General features: G+C 46.4%; 1 protein-coding gene across 1 annotated transcript; it reads left to right on the forward strand.

Moving 5' to 3' along the window:
- The first annotated feature begins 9,861 nt into the window (after window positions 1-9,861).
- olig2 (oligodendrocyte lineage transcription factor 2) lies at window positions 9,862-11,855 on the forward strand. Its single transcript, XM_068572749.1, has 2 exons — window positions 9,862-9,934; window positions 10,331-11,855. The coding sequence occupies exon 2, from the start codon at window positions 10,354-10,356 to the stop codon at window positions 11,164-11,166; it is 813 nt and encodes a 270-aa protein (XP_068428850.1). The 5' UTR covers window positions 9,862-9,934; window positions 10,331-10,353; the 3' UTR covers window positions 11,167-11,855.
- Window positions 11,856-12,184: the final 329 nt, after the last annotated feature.

The raw sequence follows: 12,184 nt of genomic DNA on the forward strand, positions 1-12,184 counted from the left end.
CCGACGGGTCAAGAGATGCTCAGAGAGTTTATCCCGATATCTAAACGTCTGTATACTGATAAAACTGAGCTCGCCTGAAATGATCATCGCACAGGAAAACGTTGTGCCCATAATTAACGTTAACTGTGATAATTCATACTAACTGTGATGGGCAACAATGATTTACTTTTCTTTTTCTCTTTATACGTTTGTCTATCTCTGAGTTTCTTGACACATCTGGCCTGTTAGATCCAGTTTCTAGTATTCTGGAATTATCTGGACAGTTTTATCGATAAACACAAGGAGAGACGATCCGAAAGTAAACCTCATTTCGTGCTGGAAGTATGTTATTTTAAGATTTTGGTGAGAATGCATGTGTTTGGATAATGAGACTTGGGTTATACTGCACAGGTTGTGTGGGACTTTGTAACAGTTGTTTTTGTTATATTTTTTAATGTACGCGTTTTTTGGAATAAATCGACCAATATGGGAATCACGCCCCCACATTATGAACTCGTCTGCCTTGGACTGCGATCCTCTGCGAGCCCAGAAGCATCCAACTGAAGCACCTGTTTGTCCAGTTAGCCTGTTAATTTAATTAGGAAAGAAAGGAGTTGGCTCTCGTTGCCTTAGTCGAACAACAAGTTACTCCCATAAGAATCCCTCAAATTCTTGCCATGTGGTTAGTGTTATAGAAGTGGCTGATAAAGGAGCATGTGTGGCATTCAAAGATATAAGCATATGTGTGTGTGCGTGCGTGTGTGTGTGTGTGTGTGTGTGTGTCCACTCCAGGGTGCTCCAAACTTTGAGGACAGCCCCTCCAGAAAACACAGGCCTGGCCCTCCAATCTCAAAGGACGAGCTCCATTCACCTCCTGGCAACGGCGCTGAGAAATGGAGAAGAGATGGGCAGAACGGAATGGGTGGGCAGTAAATTATCAACTTTCGCTGGAGAGGACACGATATTTATTTATAGCATTCAGCCGGGGCACTCGGGGAGAGTCAGAACGGAGTGGGGGTGCGCGGCTTTTGCAAGGGGCATCCTAGGTGGTCAGCATTGACCTGCACTAACCCCTTGTATCCTGTCTCATTCTCCCACCCTTCACACATGTCTTGTACCCGGAGCTCCCGAGACCTCCCTGGTAATTAGGGAACGAGTCACGCCCACTCCCTGCCCCCAAATGCGGTAAATTTTCCTCCTTCTCCCGGCCCCTGTGACACGCACACTCACACATCCTCCGAATTGGGGGGCTTCAAGACGCCATTCAGCCCGATCCCCGCTCGCTCTATCCCCCACTCTACATTTTATCACCACCCCTTGTTTTGTTTTGCTGTCTCAATCCATCAATCTTCCCATTAGCCCCTCCATATTACGGAAGCCGCGGGGAACGCCCCCTTTACACCGGCCCTTCAAATCTGTCTTCCTTTCTGCACCTCCCTCGGCCTCCTCCATCTCGGCGCCGACTCCCTCTTTTGCCTCCGGCCTTCAGCACCCGGCCTCGTTAGCAAGTTACCTGCCGCTCTCAAAATGGTCGCGGTCTGCCTCGTCCTCCCATTTGTTTTCCCGCCGATTCACCTCCAACTTGAGGTTATCGTCAGACTCACCTGAAGGGAAGAGATGGGGATGGACAGAGGGAGACGTGCTGTGGGTGCCCTTTGGGTGGGGGGAGCAGCACTTTGGGTGGTATGTGTCCTGCGAGGGTGGGACACAATGCCCCCAGTGTTCAGGCAGGCCCACAGGAGCTTGTTTTACAACAGGGGAGGGGCGGCCATCAATGGCCATATGATGTGAACCACCCTGAGCCGATTCCCAGTGACAAACAGCCCCCTCCGAGCGGACCCCCGCCTCCTCTTTGCTGCTTTCTCCCATCGCCTCCCTCCTTCCCTCCACACATTCTGTTCTGTTGGACCAAAACCAGGGCAAGCAGAGAGCAAGCAGCAGCACCGCCCCTCAATGGACTGGAAATAAGGGGAGACATGCCCACACACACACACACACACAGCACACAAACACACACAGACGCACACACTCAAAATTTCTCACAGACATAATGGGCATACATGCATTACTCACGTGCAACGACACGCACGGCAGCAGACCCTTTCTGTCCTTTTTATCCTAATGAAGCCTCAAGCATCTTGCTGGAAAAGGAACTGGTGTTGGTTTAATTGAACCAGCGTGGCTCTAATTTGTGTTCCTCAAAAAAGAAATTGCTTGATGATAGAATAATTGCTGGTGTGTCGAGTAGCCCAGTTGGGCCCAAAAGTCCCCCCTCCCTACCACCCTCCTTTCTCCAGCTTTCCATGGACACCCGTTGGCCCTCTCCTGGAGACCTGTTCGTTATCTCGACCCCAAAGTCTGTTAACATTTGCTCTTTCAATTGCCATTCAAACAGGACGACCCTGCCTGGGCAACAGGTCCTCAAACCCTAAGGGTTTGCGAGTGCCTTTGACCTGCCATCTTTGTCGTTGAGGTTAAGTTTAACACTAAACTACTTGGTCAAAATCAAGATATCAATCCATCAATTCTTCTCTCCATCAATCCATCTCTCAGTCAATCCATCAATTCATCCATCCATCCATCAATCCACTAATCCATCAATCCATCAATCCATTTCTCCATCAATCCATCAATCCATCAATCCATCAATCCATCCATCCATCCACCCGTCCGTCTGTTCAGGCTGGAGCCCATTCCAGCCTGTCTCAATATAAATGCACTTATTTTGAAGTGAACCTGAAAGTTAAAGTTAAAGTTATCACCCAATGTGTTTAGTTTAGATCCGAGAGAGCTACTCATTGGTTCGGCTTTTTGACCTACACTTTTTATTGTTGTGTGTTCACAGCTTTAATCACGACATACTATGATAGTAGTAGACAGTCAAAGTGTCCTTGAGCAAGATCCTGAACCCCGAGTTGCTCCCCGGGTGCTTCTGAGCAGCAGCCCACTGCTCCTGCGAAGGATGGGTTAAATGCAGCAGACCAATTGCATGTATGTATGTATGTATGTATGTATGTATGTATGTATGTATGTATGTATGTATGTATGTATGTATGTATGTATGTAAAAAGTATGTTATATGACAAACAAAATAAAGTTTAAAGTTTAAATGCTCATCTCTTGACAACTACTTTGATTACCAATACTTTTCAGTAAAATGAATTACAACATCGAGGGCAAGAGAGAGCTGGCTTCTCAACATTGTTGCTTCACAGACATCTCTGACCATAATTGTTCAGGCGACATTTTACCAGCATACCACCATTTCAGACCATTTCACATTTGTTTCTAAAAGAAACTATCCATTTTCAGTCACACCAGCTGACCTCACCATAACCACTCCAGACAAAAAACACCTCCAACCCAAAAGGTGTGAAAACATAATTTTGGGGGTATACGTTTGAGTGTCTGTGGGGGGGGTGACAGCTGGTTAGCATGGGGGTGGTAATAAAGTAGTAAAGACCCTTTGTTCGGGCTGATGAGCTCGTGTGTGATGGGATCAGGAGGCTGGTAGTGAGAGTAAAGGAATGTAACCCAGCCTCTCGGCCCCTCCATATGACGCTAATTGCAGCAGAGCGGGGATGGCCTGGGCTGCTTGTGTACACCATTGTTATTCCTCGGCCTATTGTCTCCGGCCTTCTGACAATGGCCATCTGAATGAGAGCCTGTTAAGCCAGGCGGATCCCCATCATTAGACCCCTTTACACCCATTGTGACGCAGCACTGAGGATACTGTAGGGCTATTAGTGACTTTCAGCAGGGCCGAGGCCCTCGTCCACTTTAACACGGACACAATTTATTTTTGTTCAAGCCGTCCATCCACATAAAGGCAGTATGCTCAACTTTTCAGAGAAGCTCTCCAGTGGGGAGATGTTTGAAAATGACTCTCATAGACTCGAGATTACAGGTTTATGGTCACTTCACATACAGTTCTCTCCGCAAGACACAACCCGACCCTCACGCGCAGCCAGTGTTCTTAAAACACGGGTTAGACTCTCGTCTTTGGTCATTTCAGTCTTGAGAAAAAAAAGATTATCCTGTTGTAAAAAAAAATCCCGTTACAATGCACAGTAGAGTGTACAACTGAACCTTTCAAAATAGCTTGTCTACCTGCCTTCAAAGCCGGTTTCCAATCCAACAAGGTGATAAACTTAACCCTAAATTGTATTTATTGCCGCCAGGGATCAGAGACAATTGGAAATCAATGTGTCCATTCAACAGCACACCAGATGGTGGTGCTAAAACTACTTTGTTCTGTGCCAAGCGTAATGGGAGGAAGAAGAAGATTTGGCCGATGTTCATATTGCGTCAGTGTTATTTTGTGACACGAAAAATGCCCCGAAATAACCAAATGAGGTGATAAATTCGACGCTTGGGCGGGATCAGACCACTCCCATTGATGCACACTGGTTCCCACACAAGATCACCAAAATCTCAAAACTTCAAAATTGGGGAAAAACAATGCGTGTCGATTATTATGTGGCTTGATTGTTTCAATTGTATTTAAACCAATAGCGGAAAAACAGTCCAAATACATTCCAGAACTTTCTAAACATCCTTAAAACACTTTAAACAGCCGTAAAATAATTTCACCATCATTACCCCCGTTGACAATCGACGGCATCACTCCAGAGAACGTGACATTTTTTTTGTCCACGCAAATCCGGTCACAGACGTACTAAAGACACAAACTGCCAGCTGGCCTGCTTTGGGTAACGTGCTGCTCGGTCTACTCCTCCGTCCCCCTAAAACAAGCATCTGGAGGCCCGGGGAGTGAATACAAGTGTGAATATATTCATCCCCATGCTGCTTTGTTAAATCTCTGGGCGTAAAGCCGTTGTACCCCCCGTGCCCTCCTGGGTGACCCCCGAGGATCAGAGACCAGGTTGTCGAAACATTTGTAACATTTGGCCAAAGCAAATCTCAGGCTGCCTGTTGAATTGAAGCTCAGACCAAAGAGGAGAAGAAGAAAAAAAAATCCCCCTGGAACCTTCAAAACACTCCCTACTCTGGACCAGGGACCCCCCCCCCCCCGCCCTCCCTTCTCTCGTTTCTTATCCCTCACACACACATCGAGCATGGAGGCTCAACCCCTCACAACCTCCAGCAAATCCCCTTTATCTTTTCCCAGCCAGATGGGGCCGCTGGAATAATAGCCCAAGCCCAATGAGTTCCATTCAATTTGTCATGCCGTCTAAAGGAGCTTGTAAGCTTCCCATTTGCAGTTATGTTATAGTAACCATGGGAGGCTCTGCAGTGTTAGGACTTAATTACCTCCTAATAGCTGTTGTAGAGATAAAGCCCCAGGCCAGCATAACCTAACACTGTCCAGCCCCTTTAGGCACAGGGGCCTGAAGACTCCCTCCATCCGTAGCCGGGAGGATCCACATCATGTGTCAGGTGGCCGGCAGCCTGCTTATTAAGACCTCTTCACTCCACATGCACCTGTAGAGACCAGCAGAGGTAGCGGATCAGCCTCCGGGCTCACCAGACTGTACATTGGACGAACATCCCTGATGTTTCATCACCCTCTAGTTTGGTAGAGCTGTAACTCATCTGTATATCTAAAGGACATTTTAGGAATTATTTCAACCACCACAACTTTGGTCCAGACTACATCGCCTCAACAATTACTGGATGGATGTTTGTGACATGTGGACTCTTCCACCATGAGGTTCATGGTGCAGTTTTGGGAGAAATGCAATTTCCAGGAAGACATTTATGGTCCCCCCCCCTCCTCATGATGGATTGTAATAACAGTGGTGATCCTTTAACATTCCCTCCGAGTGACATCATCAGATCAAAATGTATTTTTGAGTGATTTAACAGGATTTGTGCCATTCAACAATTTTCCTTTCTGCCAACCAGTCCCTCTTTTTCTATATATTCCTAATCGTTTCAGTGTCTCGACTGATACTTCTGACACTGCGAGACGTGTCATCATTTTGTCCGTTGACTTATTTTTTAAAGTTCAAGTCCGTTTTACTTTCAGGTGACACTTTTTGTGACTCAAGCTTCGCCACACAAGCATGTTTTCCCTCTTCTGGCCACTTTAGGACCTTTGAGGGAATCAAGTCTCACTCTCGTGCATCTGCTTGGCCGAATCCGACTCGGGACACTTGTATGAGCAAACCTTGCCGCTAGTTTCAGGAAAAAGGATGCGAAGATGTTCTTGCGTGAGGTCGATACCAAGAAATGACAGACAAGAACTTTTTAAGGCACGAATTTCTTGCTGTTCACTTGATGGCGAAATAAACCAAACTGAAGGTTTCTGTTCATGCACTTTTGCGGATCTTCTCTTGAGAACCATTCCTCACATTGTGCGAGTCCTTTGTGTCTCCTCCTGTATTTCAACTGGAAATCAGAGGCGTCTGAGTCCACTGAATGTGTGCATGCATGTACTGTGACGTCGCAACATTCAAATATGTTTTGTGGGAAACACGTTGCCTGTCATAATGTGTGTTTTGTTGTTGTTGCTCTTCTTCAAAGGAGCTGCACTTCCTGTGCTGGCACTTAACTTCGCCATTTAATGTACAGTGAATCACTTGTGGGGCAGAGCCGCATGTGAATCTAACCGGCAGACACACACACAGTAGCAGCAGCGGTGGTGGTGGTGGTGGCAGGCGGCGTCTCACGTTCCTCGCTACAGATTTCAACAAAAGCGAGAATTTTGCTTCATTTCGTTCCAAGATTTGGCAAAGAATGGGATGGAGGGGGAGAGCCAGGACATTATTCATGTCTTTCAGTTCATTTGGCCTCAGCCGGTCAGCTCCTCAGACAGAAAGAGAAACCTTCTCTCGTGTTTTTTCCACCCTCCACTCTTTTCTGCTTCTTTTTTTTTTGTTCCCTTTCTTTTTTTTATTTTGGAGGCAGATTAGCAGGATTAAGTATGGCTCACATATGCTCCTCCTCACTATTGGTATTCACCACGGCACCGGGCCTACCGCCACCCAGACTGATGGACAGAGGGAGAGAGAGGAGGACAGAAAGAGAGAGAGAGAGAGAGAGATGATGGTGGTGGGAAGTGTAGTTATAGTTGAGTGTCAAATTTGGAGGGGAACAGGGAATGTTGAAAACACCCGTCTCCACAAACATTTGCTTTCGGGCTGTTTTTTCCCCCCCTCACGCTCATTTTGGTTCGTTCCAATCAAACTCTAATATGACAGTAATCACTATTTAGCATGGTACTGCTTGTAACTGTTTGCGTTTGGGAGAACCGTTTCCTTACCGGGCCTAGCTCTGCCGGGGTTGAAGCGGGAAAAGATCCAGTCTGGTGTGGAGGACCTTGTCTGGTCTGCACTGGGAGCCGGAGCCTCGTCCCACAGCACCAGTGGGCTCTTGTGGCGGAACGGGAGCAAATCCCTGCAGCCGGGGTTTCAGAGCGCGGAGGAAAGCCTGAAACCAGAAGAACAAACGACTGTGAAAGCAGCAGGCCAACACTCACTGTGTCATTCACTATAACGCCTGGCTGTCATTGTTTTCTTTTTTTTATAACACGAAAAAAAGGATTTTAGGCTGGAAATGTGACAAATTTAATTTACACACTGATTTGATACAATATGTAACTGAAGGCTCTAATATTTTCCCCCCAGCAGCGCTGTTTTTTTTAGCAATCTGGGTGATCATTTTGACCAAACATGATTTGTTTATATATATACATTACTGTATATTCATAGACAGTATATAGAGAAAGAGAGATTTATTGCAGCCTTAAATGTCTCTGTCACAGTAATATATGGTAGTATATAAATATATATATATATATATATATATATATATATATATATATATATATATATATATATATATATATATATATATATATATATATGGGTAAAAGTAGATCTGCAGGTCATCACAGGTTCACTTCATGACTTGGAGTTTCTCTCAACCTTGGTTTGGGGCCCTATGACCATTTGTGCCATTAAAAGGTTGAGAACGTTTTTCTTTTTAAATCAATGTTTTAAGATCAGGAGATAAACAGATATTTCTCAAACACCATGTGAGAGTCCACAGTCACACAAGGCCTCCATCATTCCTGACAGATGTCAATCACTGAACAAACTTAATGCTCATAAAGTAATGACTCACAACAGGAAGTGGAAAGGCGCCCTGCAGCTGGAGAGGAGCGCGAGGCTGCCGCTCTGAGGGAGTGAGGGAATGTCTAATGAAGCGAGGTGGCACACACACAAACCTCCTGATTTAAAACGACACTTACACCGCCGCCATTACCATAATGTGATTTAACGGGAGGAGGAAACACGCAGATCAACAGTGAGAAAATACACATTAAAAAATAAGTGTGAGCGTGCGGGTTGACGACCTTGATTTAATGACATCATCGGCGGACTGATGTGACACCTGACTCACGGTTACGGAAAGTTATTGGTTTGTGATTGGCTGGCAGGTGACCGTAACGGGCCCGCCCTCCAGCATTAGTTCCGGTCAACTGCGCTCTGTTGTTTTAAATCAGTGCGCATGCGCACATACACGGCACACAACAGTCTCCGTTCAGGACGCAAACAGGACCGTAACGGACCACAGATAAACATATTGTACATTAAACATTAAAACATTGTATTAAAAAAGACGTTAATCATAGACCTAAACGTCTACAAAAATTGAAATATAAAATCAAATTAGGCGAGAGGTTTTATTTTTATTTATTCTGAAAATGAAAAAAATCTCATCACATTTTTTTCATTATTCTAAAAAAAATCTCACGGTTCAAAGTCATCCTATACATAGAGAAGGGAAGAAGCCAGCATTATTCTAATTCATGTATTGTATATTTGGGATCAATACTCCTACACAGACGGGACAGTCCCGTGACAAACAGATAAACTGGTGGAGGCAATTAGCGCCGATGGCGTCTGACCGCGCGGCCCCGCTCCTGCTGCGGGACAAAGCCGCTGTCACTCTGAGTTACGTCCGAGGGCAAAGCACCGGTTTGGGGCCCGTATGTCTGCCGCGGGCCGGCCGGCCGGCCGCTGCTATCGCTCACTGCGGACTAATTGAAACGTCGCGGATCATAACCGTTAGAAACAATTTTGCACACTTCATTAATTAACGTTAAAGATGCACTTTAGCAGCAGCTGCTGGCCGACAGCGGGTCACAACGGAAAAACAGCACATTACCAGCAACACTGCGGGCGGGAAACATATTGCGCTGTTTATCAGGATGCGAGCCCGTTACTGCTGCTCATTTAGGGTGTTGTGGTCCAGGAGGGAGAGGGGGGCGAGTTGAAAATATACCATAAGAGCTGAGGAACGGATTTTCGATTTAAAAAAATAAAATAATGAAGAAAATATTGGGTCGAAAAAAAAATAATTGGATATCAAGTACAGAGATAAAGAAATAAATAAATTCGACAAAAGTGTTTTTAGTCACAGTTTTCAACATTCATAATTACCCAATTAAATCCAATTAATGTACATTTTGTTCTACTTTTTATTTAAAGAGGTGTGAGTTATTGTATTATTTGTTTACTGGATATTGGATTAATACAGACAGATAATTCACTTCTCAGAGAAAAAAAACGTGGCTTATCATCTGTGTTATTACAATAAAATCCGTCCGCATGCGGGCCAGCATTTTCACAAGAAGGAGCCATATGTAGGAGGGAGTGTGTCTGATTTCACTTAATGCTGTGTGTTGGTATAATTACATCAGACTGGAGGACCCTCCGTCTCCCTCCTCCCTCTCCTCCCCCTTCTCCTCATCCTCCTCCTCTTCTTCTTCCTCCTCCTCCTCCTCCCTCGCGCGGATCTGATTGGTCGCGGGGAGGCCGCCGGGTTGTCCTGGTGACCCGGCCTCTGAGCTGCTCCATCCCGGCTATAAAGCCCGCGGCCGCACGCAGGCGTGCCAAATGGGCTGTCAGATGCGCTTTCGGAGTAACAAGTGGATTTGACGTGTGCAGCTTTTCTCACCCTTCGCGCTTGGAAAACACTCGTGGTACGTGCTTGATTATTATTATTAATAATAATATTATTAATTTATGTTTCAGATATCATGATGAGAATGTGTGCGCATCTCCTTCTGCTCGACACACAGCGTGGGAAAGAGATGGACACACTGGTTATTTATGTTATTCCTTATGTGATGATAAAAATATCAATGCAACGATTATTTAAAGTCAGTCACAGTTGAAAGAAATGTATTAGCCATGTTTAAAAAATATATTAATTTTCTGCAGGATTCATCTTATGCCAATTAATCAGACCCTGTGACTGCGTTAGTCCTATATAATGATGAATTAAACGAGTTACATCTCAATTTGTCTTACTTTAAAAGCCGCTGTGACCTCCGAAAAGAGGATCGCATTAACGCGCCGGGGTTTCTCTCCTGCAGCTCCCCGTGCTGGACACAAGACCATGGACTCAGATACGAGCCGCGTGTCGAGCAGACCCTCATCTCCGGAGGTGGACGACATCTTCCTGGCCACCCTCAAGAAGTCGGTGCACGGCTTCACCAGCGTGACTTCCGCGCAGAGCGACCACCTGGCAGAGCTCGCGGGCCTGCGCGGCCTCACCGCGGCGGACGAGGAGGCCCTCGCCATCCACCTGGCCAAGAAAGACCACAAGCTGCTGACGGAGAACGAGCTGCAGACCATCCGCCTCAAGATCAACAGCCGCGAGAGGAAGAGGATGCACGACCTCAACGTGGCCATGGACGGGCTGCGGGAGGTCATGCCCTACGCGCACGGACCGTCGGTGCGCAAGCTCTCCAAAATCGCCACCCTGCTGCTGGCGAGAAACTACATCCTGATGCTGAGCAACTCGCTGGAGGAGATGAAGCGGCTGGTGAGCGAGATCTACGGCAGCGGCGGGCACCACGGCGGCTTCCACCCGGCGGCCTGCGGGACTATGACGCACGCGGGGCCCGTGCCGGGACACCCGGTGATCTCCCACGCGCCGCACCCGGCGGTGCACCACCCGCTGCTGCCGCCGGCCGTCTCCACCGCGTCGCTGTCCGCGCCCGGCATCTCCGCCGTGGCGTCGGTCAGAGCCCACCACGGACTCCTCAAGGCGCCCGGGGCCGGCGCGGGCCCGCTGGGCAGCAGCTTCCAGCACTGGGGCGTCGGCACCGGGATGCCGTGCCCGTGCAGCATGTGCCAAGTCCCGCCTCCGCACGTGACCAGCATGAGCGCGGTGCCCATGCCGAGGCTGGCCGGAGACCCCAAGTGACTCCAGACTTCAAGTGGAGACGGACTCGTGTTGTGGGGGGCTGTGACTGACTCTCTCCTCCCCCACATTGTTACTCTTTTTGTTTTTATTTATCTCTGTCGCTGAATCCGTTGCGTCGACGGAGCCAGTGAAGACTCCATCGGGTTTGTTTTGGGGTTCCCTCAATGGGACTTTGGAGGGTTTTTTGCAAACTAACGTAGCGTTTTATGGTAATTAACCTCAAGTGTAACAGGTGTGTCTTCTTACTGGACATCTCTGAAGGCCCGGGCATGTGTGTGTGTGTGTGTGTGTGTGTGTGTGTGTGTGTGTGTGTGTGTGTGTGTGTGTGTGTGTGTGTGTGTGTGTGTCTCTGCAGATATTTAAAGATCAAATTGATTTGTGTCTTCCTGTGGGCCCGAATCCAACCTCAGATATAGAGTGTAAATATGTAGATGGATTATTCATATATTAGAGTCTCGTTACTGTGCGGGGAGACTCACGTGTTGCACCTGCTTTATTCGATCTTCTCTCTCTTTATTGTCTCCTTGTCATGCTCTGTCCCGACGCGAACAATGACCACTTGTTTATTTTTTTATTAAAAATAAAAATAAAAAATGAAAATGATATTTATTTACTTACTTTGGACCGGGAATTTCAGATGAATCTCTCATCGTGTTGGGGTTTGAAATGTAAAATAAAGACGATTAATTGAAAAGTGAAAGAAAAGTCTTTGGTGGTGTTTGTTTGTTTAAATATTTGTGTAGTTTACACAATACACGCACATAAATGCTTTACAACAGCACCGATGCAGCCAACAATCCAACACACACGGACACACTACAACAGTACTATAACAGTAGCAAACATTGAATTTACATTTTAATATAATAATTGCATTATATATATATATATATATATATATATATATATATATATATATATATATATGCATACATTATAATCTATTATACATTAGACATAGGCGTTAGAGGAAGCCTTTTGACCAGTGACATGTTGAAATCTCCTTTTCTTTGGCCTC

The sequence above is a fragment of the Clinocottus analis genome, unplaced genomic scaffold, assembly GCF_023055335.1.
Source record: "Clinocottus analis isolate CAN_PGR_092001 unplaced genomic scaffold, fCliAna1.0.p SCAF_12, whole genome shotgun sequence".
NCBI classification, from domain to species: Eukaryota; Metazoa; Chordata; class Actinopteri; order Perciformes; family Cottidae; genus Clinocottus; species Clinocottus analis.

What these genes read in the sequence shown, in the direction of transcription:
- olig2 (XM_068572749.1), top strand. Translation starts at nt 10,354, where the DNA reads ATGGACTCAGATACGAGCCGCGTGTCGAGCAGACCCTCATCTCCGGAG.